Source organism: Oncorhynchus mykiss, chromosome 21 (genome assembly GCF_013265735.2).
Source record: "Oncorhynchus mykiss isolate Arlee chromosome 21, USDA_OmykA_1.1, whole genome shotgun sequence".
Classification (NCBI taxonomy): Eukaryota; Metazoa; Chordata; class Actinopteri; order Salmoniformes; family Salmonidae; genus Oncorhynchus; species Oncorhynchus mykiss.
The window spans coordinates 46,716,551-46,729,354 of record NC_048585.1 but is presented as its reverse complement, the minus strand read 5'-3'; the positions used below and the strand labels follow the sequence as shown (position 1 = coordinate 46,729,354).

Genomic DNA, 12,804 nt, shown 5'->3' with positions numbered 1-12,804 from the left:
CTCACCTGGTTTTACGCTGATTTGACTGGTTTTTGTGTGTGTTTTTTTAAGAGTAGTCTCACCATATTAAAATAAGTTCAATTCACGTAACCTTCAAATGAGGGACAGGTTGTTGTTGTTTTTTTTACCTTAAAATGAATAAATAATAACATTAAATAAATGATACTCTTCAGAAATGACTTTACAATGATGGTGAAAACTTGGAGACATTTTGAGGTTAAGTTGGTTAAAATCTTTCTAGAAGTCACAGAAGATGCTGCATTTTGGCTCTTTAGTATGTTTTCATTCATTATTTTTATTTATTTATTTGATTTATAGAATAGTCCATGTGGTCTACAGTGCCTTACAGAAGTATTCACACCCTTTGGTGTTTTTCCTGTAATTTAAAATAATTTTTATTTGGATTTCATGTTATGGACATACACAATTATGGACATACACAATTCCAAATTGCTGAAGTGAAATGGAAAAAGATTTTAAAAATGATAAAAAACTGAAAAGTGGTGCGTGCATATGTATTCACCCCCTTTGCTATGAAGCCCCTAAATAAAATCTGGTGCCACCAATTACCTTCAGAAGTCACATAATTACTTTACATAAATAAGGTCCTCCTGTGTGCAATCTAAGTGTCACATGATCTGCCACATGATCTCAGTATATGTTCTGAAAGGCCCCAGAGTCTGCCACACCACTAAGCAAGGGGCACCACCAAGCAAGCGGCACAATGAAGACCAAGGAACTCTCCAAACAGGTCAGGGACAAAGTTTTGGAGAAGTACAAATCAGGGCTGGGTTATAAAACAATATCCAAAACTTTGAACATCCCACAGAGCACCATTAAATCCATTATTAAAAAATATAAAGAATATGGTACCACAAGAAACCTGCCAAGAGAGGGCCGCCCACCAAAACTCACAGACCAGGTAAGGAGGGCATTAATCAGAAAGGCAACAAAGAGACCAAAGATAACCCTGAAGGAGCTGTAAAGCTCCACAGCGGTGATTGGAGTATCTGCCCATAGGACCACTTTAAGCTGTACACTCCACAGAGCTGGGCTTTACGGAAAAGTGGCCAGAAAAAAAACAGTGCTTAAAGAAAAAATAAGCAAACACGTTTGGTGTTCGCCAAAAGGCGAACATTTGGAAGAAGGTACTCACTCTGGTCAGACTAAAATTGAGCTTTTATGCCATCAAGGAAAATGCTATGTCTGGCACAAACCCAACACCTCTCATCACCCCGAGAACATCTTCACCACAGTGAAGCATGGTGGTGGCAGCATCATGCTGTGGGAATGTTTTTTTATCGGCAGGGACTGGGAAACTGGTCTGAATTGAAGGGATCCTGGATGGTGCTTAATACAGGGAAATTCTTGAGGGAAACCTGTTTGTCTTCCAGAGATTTGAGCCTGGGACGGAGGTTCACCTGTTTTTTTGTCTTTTATCTTGTTTGTTTCACAATAAAACATATTTTCCATCTTCAAAGTGGTAGTCATGTTGTGTAAATCAAAAGATACAAACCCCCCAAAAATCTATTTTAATTCCAGGTTGTAAGGCAACAAAATAGGAAAAATGCCAAGGGGGGTGAATACTTTCGCAAGCCACTGTATATTAAAGGGCTTTTAAAGTCCAATATTTTTGCACAATTTCTACTTGAAATATAAAAGGGCCTCAAAAGACACTCAACACCTTCCTAAATTACCTTGACTTTTGTAAAACAGCTAAGCTTTTAAATATGACAATGCAGTCAACGTTTTTGTTAATTAAAAGTGTTGTCTTAATTTAATAAATTAATTTGAAAAGGGTCACCTGATGGAACCAAGAACCAAAGTACATGTCAATATGAAATACTTAAAGCATAATGTAATTTGAGAAGCATCTATCATAGGTTCCTAGATCATATCTGCACTAGATGATGATGCCACCACCCTGACATTTCTCAGGGATAACTCCTCTCCAGTCGCGGGGTCCCTTGATGGAGGGGTTGAGTCCATGGCGCTACCTCACTCTCTAAATCTGCTCGTCGCTCCCTTGCCCTCAGACACTAATGCCCAGTTATGATGACGGATTGATGTTAGACGGCGAAAGGAAGTGTGGCCGTCTCAATAATTAGGCACTCCGCAACGAGCGCCATCCCAAGACATTCGCTTTTAGCAGAGGGAGGGAGGGGTAGAGAGCGAGAGAGAGAGAGAGAGAGAGAGAGAGAGAGAGAGAGAGAGAAAGAAAGGGTTGGGGCGCGGTAGGGTGGACAGGCCCAGAAGACACTGCCATAGATCTATCATGAAGACCAGGAAGAGAGGAGTAAATTAATTAACACGTTTTCGCTCGAGGCGTTGAAACGCATCGGGTCTGATGTATGAAGTGTTCGAATAAACACAAAGTCTGCCCGGATGCATTTTCCGTCTGGCACAGGATAACGCATCATGTTCTGAAGCGTCAAAAGCATCACAAACAGATGGGAATAGAATCCCACCTCCCCCTTGCTCTTCTCAGCAATGTTATTATGGAATGATGTGTATGAGCATGCCTCTCTCCCTGCTAGTCCTTTTTGAATCGGTATTCAGTACCCCGCCTCATAGTCTCTACATAACTGCAGCTGACTCCATACTTCTCTCCTCTCGAGAGGGAAGCGTGCAATCATCTTGATAGCCTCACATGTTTAATTTATCCCCACATTCACGATTATTGCTACACAATCGGTACGGTTTGGAAATGGTCCAATTTATCAAACACAGACACAAGTGGGCGAGCAGCCTGGGGGTGGGGAGGAGCTGTTTATCATATCAAAAGAGGCTGGTATTTTTGGAAGGCTTCGTAATTAGAGAACCAACAGCAACAAGAAAGGAGCACATAGTCATTATATCAAACAGAAGCAATAACCTAATGGAAACGTCCATGTTAATTGACACATCAAACAACATATGTAAATTATGTCTTAAAAAGGAATTTGCTTGAGTAAATCATGATTTTGCTCCGGTGCATCAACATGGTCGCCAACCTTTTCTCTGCCGAGATCACAGTCAAAATGCAGGCCAAGCTCTACCACTCAGAATAAAAATCAAAATTGTGAAATTGTGAAAATGATGATCATGCCCTTTTTTGTCTAAGACCGTCTGAAATTTTAGCCTGATTTGGTGGGATGCACCAGGCGGTAAATTAGTTACAGGTCAATAAGAAAGACAGTTCCAAACCGCCAATAACAGCTAGTTTTTAGTGTTCCCCTCCCTACTCAGACCACTCCCAGACAGGCCAGGAAAAATTCTTGCTTGAGAAATTGCTCTTAGCTAAGAAGATTTTTGTTTGTTTCATGTTTACCATTTTAATTGAAATGACCACTGGGATAGATAGTGTTGGAGTTGAAGATACTCTGGCAATGATGCATTCATAGAAAGATTGCCTGTTGAAACTATCTTCGTGACGTTATTCAACTGGATAACTGATATTCAACTGGACTTAAAGATGTGTTTTAAGCTTAAGGTTGTCTTTCAGGCAATTATGATGTCGGCTCTTTTGTTCCCTGTACGCTCAGAGGAGTAGAAAAACCCAGCAGGAACCTGATGTAGATTATAGTTCTAGTCATTAATAAATGTGGTAAGACAATAGCACCGATATATCTCCTCCGTATCATTCCCATCATGCCCTTGCTGGCCAATTAGCATACAACACATAACACATACTGTAAGTGTTAGCCCATTCCCAACATGTCATCATTAGCGCAGTGCGTGATGCACTTAGTACAGGATGCGTAACAGAGCTGTGCTCAATCCTCAACGTTAGCTATCATAATTAGTCATACATCATCCCAACTCCTGCCATTTCCTTAAGTCCTACGTATACCTCTCCATTCAGAGTTGGTTGCGGTTCGTTTTCAGATGTGTAATTGAGACAGTCATTCCTCGAAACTGTTTGTCAAAGAACGAGAGTCATATGTCGTTAGAGAAGTGGTTTATCTCCCCCTGCTTTCTTTCTTTCCCTCTCTCTCTCTTCCTCACTCTGACAGATTCAGAGCACTGCAAGAGAACAGTGTAGGATACTGCGTCGGCAGAACTAATTGGCGTGCATTTCCACCTCAGATGAAAGATGTTTTTCCGAAGATATTTACGCACTCTGGTATTGGTACACTGCACAGTCGAATCGGGCATGTCATAGAGCACATGTTAGGATCTTGATATGTGCTCTGAATCTGAAGAGAGAAATCTCTTAGGCGTTTGCGAACATAACATATAAACAGTAGCTTATTGCAGATATGTTCGCAACTGGATACCGTAACTCTCAATATTTCACAAAATGAAGCAATTCCCCCCCCCCCCCAAAAAAGTCAGTCAGTTGTTCCTCACTAACGGCTGTGCAGAATCCAACCCACATCCAAACTACAGTACCTCCTGCTCCTTCATATAAATATTCATATTGTCTAGCTACAGTTAGTCACATTGCTCAAAGTCAAAAAGTTTATTTAGAATTGATCTGGGAGCAGATTAGTCACACAGACCAAGACATCAGTCACTGCCACATAGTCCAGGGGTTACATTTGGACAAATAGAATCAGAAACCTCTGCTTATGTTCAAAGGCAGTCAAGCATAAAGAGCCGGTATAGTGCGAAGGGACTACAATGAGCGCTGTAACTGGGCCTACCATCCATGAGGATGTTTCATTTAAGGGTGTTTCTTTGCGGGAAAGTTGAATGCAAAGAATTTCACGATCTAGAACATTTACACAACGTAATACAGTAACCTTGAAATGGTACCTGCCAAAAGCTTTTTCAAATCAAATTAGAGTAAAGCAGAAAAACCTGGTCTACTTTGGTATTAACATGTCTTAATCTGTCAACAGTGGGGATTTGATCATGTTGTGTTCAGGTCCGTTACTGAAGTGTCATGTCTTTGAATGGGTCTATGCTTAAACGTACTGTACTGTTGCACACTCAGCTGATCCTGTCTTGAATGTGAGCACACCAAAGCTAACAATGCTAAATGTCCATTTATCCCATTGAGAAAAAAGAAAAAAAAAACATTAATGACCTACCTCACTGCTGCCGTCTTGATAAACCATGGTCATGTCAGCCTGTTTCAAGCTTTGCTACGTCTGTAGCCCAACTGTTTATCAACTCGCCCTAATGATCGTGTGAATGTTTATTGCTGCCATTGCCTCGGCTGCATCTGCCTGACTGACATGTCTCTCTTTTTTCTTTCTCCCTCTATGTCTCATCTCTCTCTCCCTCCCTCTGTCTCTATCTGGCTGCTCCAGGGGCTATGGCTAACCATCTTATAACTAACGCTCTCCTCCGTCCCCATGGCACTAACAATCCCTATAACACATTGCTCGGGGATTCGGCCGTCTATAACAACCCGTCAGTGGGCATGTACAACACGCAAGGTGTGCTAGCCTTCTTTTCATTCCTTCAAAAAATGTCGCTAGAATGTCGCTAGAGCTTACTTGTTTGCTACAACAACAAAAATGCTTTATCACCTTTTCTTGTTTTTTTTCCCCCGCTGGATGCTTTTGGTGGGAGGGGGTGTATGGTGGCTTCCCATTTGGGGATCATTTTGTCACACTCCAAACTTATTCATGTGCCTGCATGCATAATTCAGTGTGGGGAAATGGTGCGACAAACACAAAACAATTGGGAAGGGACGCTGGTGCGCCTATTGGGAGCCGAACACACCACCAGTCACTTGTTAAGGTTTTGCTGCACTGTTGTCCTGTGCATCTACATTCCTATGTCTGTTAACTTCTAAGTGTTGCTGGTAGTTGGTTAAATGAGCATCTTTCTGTTGGTCCTCCCAATCTATGATTCTAATATGAAAAATACAAAGTTGAGCTACTGATGAACTAGTATAAACAACATAACTGTTCTGCCTCTGGGCCCCGTTCCAATAAGACAACATGATGTTATAATGTTGGAATGTTTATGACTCTATATAATCCGACTGTACATTCTCAATGATGTAAATGGCCAGTATTGCATTGGTACTTATGTGCCTGAAACTCTGTAAAGAAGTCTGTTTGTACAACCAACAAAAAAACAACATCAGGGCGCTACGACACGACAATGCATTCTTCTACCAAAGCTGCCCATTATATTACAAGTACTTGTGTCGGGCAAAATGTGTCACATCTGAAAATGGGACTCAATTTTAATTTAATCAGATCGGTGACTCCAGCAGAGACTATACTGTATGAATGAGTTTAACCAATCCAAAATAGTACTCAATAGTACTACATACAGTAGTACTCAATAGTACTACGTACCGTGGTACTCACATAGTACTCACTGGATTATTATGACAATATCAATAAAGTGATGCATGTGAACTAATCCATTTTTTTAAATCTTGCTCATATCTTACACATTCTACAAGTCTATCGTGACTTGGTGCATGTCAGTTGAATATAACGGTTTTACCCAAATGTTACCACAGGAAATACATGTAGGTTTCTGTAGGTGTGATTTTTTTTTTAACACCTGAGCTGTAAAGTTAAAGGGGACGTTTAGGATTTTACAACTTGTGGTCAGGTGGTTGCTCACCTGGGAAGTAGTCTATGGGCCACGAGAACAGAAACTGTAACCCATGGTTTGGTTTGATCTTAACAGCCAGTACAACGTCTATGCAAACGTCTATGCAAAACACATCTACGAGTGATAGGGGCATGTGCTCAAGTGTTTGTTGGCAATGGAGATCACTAACATGTTTTAGCAAGATTAATACATCATATATGTAAACTCATTTCCCCCCCTTTGAATATACTGTGATCATAGTTTCTTAGAAAGGTTTACCAAGTATCCATGGTGACATGACGCACGGGAGGTCATTTCTGGAAGCATCATCAACCCTGTGTGCACGTCTCTTCTACCTGTCACTGTTATGCTTACTTGTGTTTTTTTCTTTGTCTTTCCTTTTCCTCATGCTGTCCCTAAAAGTGCCCTACAGAGAGACAAGTATGGGAGTCAAACTAAACATTGCTTACCAAATGTAATTGACCTTAGCTTTACTTTCTTTTCACTCTATGCTGACGAAGGGGAATGAGAATACAGTCATCTTATTTGGAAGTAGAAATCCAATTTCAAAAACACAGGTCTTCCTCTGACAAAATAGGAATGTGAGAGTCAATCTAAATTCATGTGTGAATACTATTGTTCATTGAACAATGTTCAATGAACTGTTGAAAATGTCAGACGTTCCTCCGAAATGATTAACCTCTTCTGGAGAATATCCGTCAACTATATTCACAAAGGAGATGCTTTGAAAGATCTTAATATGTTCTTCGAAATGACCAGCCCGAGGTGCATCCATTTGATATCATAAGATGTCATTGTCACTTATGGTTGACATAATTGTAATCCCATAATTTAAGATTAAATTGGCCAAAGTAGCCGACGTGCTCATGGTCGTCAGATATCGGATTCATCTCAGATGTCGGCCAATCTTGGAACTCGGTCATCACCAGCATAGTTTTACGTTGTACATGAATATTTTAACTGCAAAAACAAAAAGGTAGAGGAAGAGGCTTCACTTCAGACACGTTTAAACTAGCCTGATGACCTTGTGTGAGGCTGGCTGAATGTTGACATCTCCGTAAACATTTTTACAATCGGGAATCCATAACTTTCTCTGCATGAGAGAACAGAAAGTCCTTTCCTAATGTATAATTGTCAAGTTTACCCTCATCGCCGTACCCTCTATGGCAGCGTTTCCCAAACGCGGTCCTGGGGACGCCTGAGGGGAGCACGTTTAGTTTTTTTTGCCCTAGCACTCCACAGCTGGTTGAAACAATCAAAGCTTGGTGATGAGTTGTTATTTGCTGTGTAGTGCTAGGGGGCAAAAAGCTCAAATGTACACCCATTTGGGTCCCCTGGACCGCGTTTGGGAAACCCTGCTCTATGGTCTACAGTATATTTATCATTGCAAAGTCTGTAAGTTTACCATGAACTTTCTTTCTGTGTCTTTCTATGTTATTCCATAGCCAACTCAATTTAAGATGACGCTTTCTGAAAGGTAGACTCAGCAGTATGACATCATGCTTACAGATCTCAACAACCGCATTCAAATCGATCAAGACTGCTACTATTGGCTCTTCCCAATTTGCACCATCTCCATTGCCCACATTGTGGCGGATGTAAATGACGTTTTTGTTGATTTGCTGTAGGCAGGAAGTTGCCCCGCACTAGATGATTATGGCATATTGCTGAGTGAACCTTTTAAATCGGGGCCTATATGACTGGGGTCCAGAGATGTAGGTTGTGTATCTCGCTCTTAAAATGAAATGCATGGCTGTGGTTTGTTGTCGTTGAGTGGATGTGCATAAAGCTTTACATGTTGTCGATTGTCACACATGTATAAGTGTTCTCATCTTTGGACAAAGTTATTCCCAACTACAACACAAGCCGAACATATAGAATTATGACAGAAATGTAATTGCATTACAAGTACGATTTGAATATATCATTTTACTCTGAATTTGTGTTTTGTGTGTGTGTAAAAAGGTAAGTATATCTAGAATCGACTGACTATGATAAATCATTTAGAGAATCCTGCCATTTGTAGACATACCATATATACCCAACACAAAATTATAGTGAAAAGGTTCAACTAAGTAGCACAATCTGTGTGCCACCCTGAAGGTTGCGCCTCACATTTAAAAGAAAGCAGAGTTTTGCCGGGCTTAATGTGTGCGTGAACACGTCCAAGCGGATGACATTTAGCCATTCTAATGAGCGACCGCTACTTCCATCCCTCTCATATGAGCTTCTCCCCTCTATCCCTCTCTTCTCTCCAGAGGGAATCCTGAACAATGCCCGGGATACAAGTGTCATGGATACTCTACCACTGAATGGTAACCACGGCTACAGCATTGCCAGCGCCGACTACATGAGCGACTGCGTCCAGATCATCGACCGGGGCTACAACCACAAGGAGACTACGCTGGAGAAGAAGATCCTGAAAGAGCTGACGTCTAACTACATCCCCTCCTACCTGAACAACCACGACCGTTCTGCCGAGCAAAACCGCAACCTCATGAACAAGCTGGTGAACAACATGAGCAACGGAGGCAAGGATGTTGGCCTGGGGGGGATGGGGATGAATGTGGGGTTGGACTTGGATGAGCATTCTTCCTTCCCTCCGCACCTCCATGATGAGGGTCTGGGCCTGGAGTTGATTCGGGAAGAGTCCAACGCCCCCCTTCTGCCCCAGAGACCCCCATTGCTGCCACCCGTAGACAACCTCCACCATAACCACCTCCACAACCAGGGCCCGCCGCATCAGCCTCCGCTCCCCCACCACCACCACCCAGCCTTCTCCTCGGCCACCACCACCTCATCCTCGTCCCGCCGGCGGATCCCGCAGGAGAACAGCGAGAGTTTCTTCCCCCTGCTCACCAACGAGCATACCCTGGATGTGGAGCCCACTTCCCCCAGCCACCACCCCCACCACCTGCACCATCCCAGGGACTCCCTCTACACCAGCATGCCCGTGCTGGCAGGTCTACCGGATACCACAGACACCGGTACCACCACCACCACTACCGCCATCCTCGCCGATAAAGATGCCGGAGAGGGCCACCCGGAAGGTGGCAAGAGCCCCGAGGCCAGCCAGGACGATGTCTACTACAAGAGCATGCCTAACCTGGGCTCACGCAACCAGCTGCACTCCTACTACCAACTAGGGAGGGGCAGCAGTGATGGGTTCATCGTGCCCCCCAATAAGGAGGATCTGTCCCCTGAAGAGTCCCCCCAGGAGCCCTCGCACCTGGTCACCAGCCTATAGGCCTACAAAACCAACTCCCCTGACCCATCCGCCCCAATCCCTTCTCGCCGTGGTTCCCCTTCTTTTCTGACCCACCCCCCCACTTTGCCCTACGCGTTCCCTTTGTGCTGATCAATTGTCGGCAGTGGTAGCCTTTTTTTTTTACTCTGTGTCCCGAAGACTGTAATCGAAACTGATGCCAGTCCCAGTACTGACCACAGATAGAATATTGAAACTGTTATGTTTTGTGGATAATACATCTAGTCAGGGTTGGATGTTGGAGAAGTCTATTGATGTGCATTTCACTTTTTTTTTTTTGGTTGAGATGCCCGAACCCTGTGTGGATTGATGTTTTCCCCTTAGTGTGAGGGGAGATGAGCACTCGGGACGGTGGGATCTCGTGCTCTGAAATGCGATTTGACAGTCCAAAGGAACTACAAACAGCCACAAAAAACATTCTGCTACTAGTAGATGTGTAGAGTTCAAATCAGAACAAATCAAGAAAGACTATTTTATTATACTTCTGTATCCATAATGGCTTTTTAAGGGGTTTTCTTCCTCTCTAGTGATATTGCAGCACACTTTTTGCTGAAGTGTTCCTGCAAGTTCGACTAAACTGATTTTGAACAGTATCATGAAGGACCTCTTTAAATCCCATGTGCTTTACAGCATTTTTTTTCTTTACTTGTTTTCCCTTCTTTTGCTGTAACAATAACAATTGTCGAGAAAGAGGGAGAGAAAAAAAAACAAATAACAGAATTATGAGATATTTCTATGTAAATGTACAGATACTAGCGTTGCACATAGTAGTATGATTTTTGTTCCACCCAACCCTTTGTCTCTGTAAATGTAGTTGGTTAGGAGCATTTCCTTTCTGTTGTGCTGGTCTTGACACCAGTATGAGCCTTTTTTTTTTCAAGAAACGACAAAACAAAGCAACAAAACGAAATAACACCCCCCCCCCAAAAAAAATCACAGAACAAAACACTTACCATACATGATTTTTCTCTCTCCAGCAATGTAACCACCAATGTTTTCCAAGCCATTTTTAGTTCACAGTTTGATTATTTCTTCACTGTGTAGATACAAAGAGAGTGATGGTTCACACACCATAGAAGGAACACAATTACAAGTGTCTGAAAAGTTAGCCATGAGTTGGCCTGCATCAGTTATAAGAGACTGGAGAGAAAGAGCACGTTGAATATCAATAAGCACTCGGCAAATTTACTTTTTTGAAGAGTGAACGTTTCTAGTGAGAAAAACAACTGGAAATGTATTTTCTTTTCTTCCTCAAGGGAAAAAGATTATTTATTTATTAGTTCAAACTACAAAATAAAGTGAAAAATGGAGGTAAAGAATTCAGTAGCACAGATTCATTTTTATTGTGAGTATGGTTATGGCTTTTTTTTATTTATTCATTTTTGTATTGGTTTCCAAGTTGAATGACCTCATAACTAATATTTGTTGTAAAAGTGAAACTTGTTTGCCAACAAATAAATGACTGATTAAGATTTACCACATAGTTATCACAAAGGTTGTGTTTTTCTCTGGGTTTTACATTGCTATCACTCCAAAAGGCAAAGCAAGGCCTTGCATATAAAGGTGTTGTATGAGCTCTGTTTCAATAGCTATTTTGTGAACACAATACATGGAAATGTGTCACTGCTGGTATAATATTTACTCTGAACATGGAGGATAACAAGTGGGTGAACAAGAGAGTGCACATCCATCAGTTTACCCTGACATGAGCTATGAAGACAGGTGGGTAAGCAATCATTCATTTTGTATTAATTTGTATTAATATTTGCTTTGATTATTACTTGAGTATCTGTCATGACCATGTTTTTTTTTTTTTTTCAAATGATTGACTTTCTCAACTGAGTGGGTATGGAGACTGCTGCAGTTATAGTGGCCATGGAAAAATAATAATAATAACAGCATAGATGTCTTACCTTGTCCAATAGACTTCTTATAGGCTAAGTAAACCAATGTCATTTTCAAATTTGGGTGAACTGTCCCTTGAACATTTTGCCCTTTCCAGATGTTTTAACTTTTCCCATGCTTGATGACAGGACCAAGGTCAGCTATGTGATGGTGGTAATGACCCAATATGACATGACATGCGTCATATAATGTTGTGCAAGCTTTAGCTACATGTACTGTGTGTCAAGATGCTTATAGTGAAGAGCCATTGGATTGGACAGTGAATGTCATGCCAGTGTTGTACTGTACATAAAATATGGTCCATGCTGTGTAGGCTGTTGCATTTGACAGTTCATATGAAGCAGTAACATATCCCCCAATCAAATATATTGTTTCTGAAACTCGGCACTTCTCTCCTTATTACTTTGCTTTATTGGGTTTTGCATGTTATGCATTCAAAGCAGTAGGACAAAAAAGAAAATGTCCGCCTCCAATCCTGTATTCATGGAGTCGCAGATGTGATTGATGGCCGAGTCCTAGTGAAAAATGACAAGGGGGTGTGAGGCTCATCTCATCACCGCTCGCAGCCCGCCGCCACTAAAGGGACACTTCCTTCCTCCCCATGGATATGCATGAGGCTGGATCCCCTCTTAGATCTCTCTCGGGTAGCAGTGAAGAGCTATGGCCCTCGCCGCGTGTCAGTTTGACTGGCGTTTTACAAAGTGGGGGAGTTAATGAAACGTGCTGAAAAAAGGGACTCTGGCCTCCATTCACTTTATTAATGAGTCATTACACTGGCTCATAAGTGGGCCCCGGGCCCTCGCCGCCTCTGCCAGGCTGCACAAAACGACCCCGTCATGAGTAAACAGGTCTGGAATCGACACAACTACTCAACCGCTGAGCCTTGTGTGTGTTGATGGCTATGATCTAATGCTGATGCATGTTAGCTCGTGTGGAGGATGCTTTAATTAACTTTTTTGGGGTCGGCAGATCAATCACATTCACTGGAAATGTGAGAAAATGTCAAATTAGTCTTCATCTGTAGATGAGCGTTAGTTCTGTGAGGGGGAAGGCTCTAAATATTTTGAGACTGCAGTGAGTGTGTGGCATCTCACTAAGGGCCTTAAATAATTGAATCAGTA

At 42.1% G+C, this 12,804-nt stretch overlaps 1 protein-coding gene across 16 annotated transcripts in view; it reads left to right on the top strand.

The window, feature by feature from the left end:
• Nucleotides 1-12,068, top strand: part of LOC110500600 (adhesion G protein-coupled receptor L3) — a 313,269-nt gene extending 301,201 nt beyond the window's left edge. For 6 of the 16 annotated variants that reach the window (XM_021578050.2, XM_021578049.2, XM_021578043.2 and 3 more), the window contains one exon: nt 8,772-12,068. In XM_021578050.2, coding sequence (XP_021433725.2) covers nt 8,772-9,760 — 989 coding nt within the window. In that variant the 3' untranslated portion in view covers nt 9,761-12,068. Of the gene's footprint in view, nt 1-5,240; nt 5,370-6,915; nt 6,968-8,771 lie in introns of all 16 variants that reach the window. The other 10 variants (XM_021578039.2, XM_021578040.2, XM_021578036.2 and 7 more) reach the window with 4 other exon arrangements.
• The last annotated feature ends 736 nt before the right edge of the window (nt 12,069-12,804 follow it).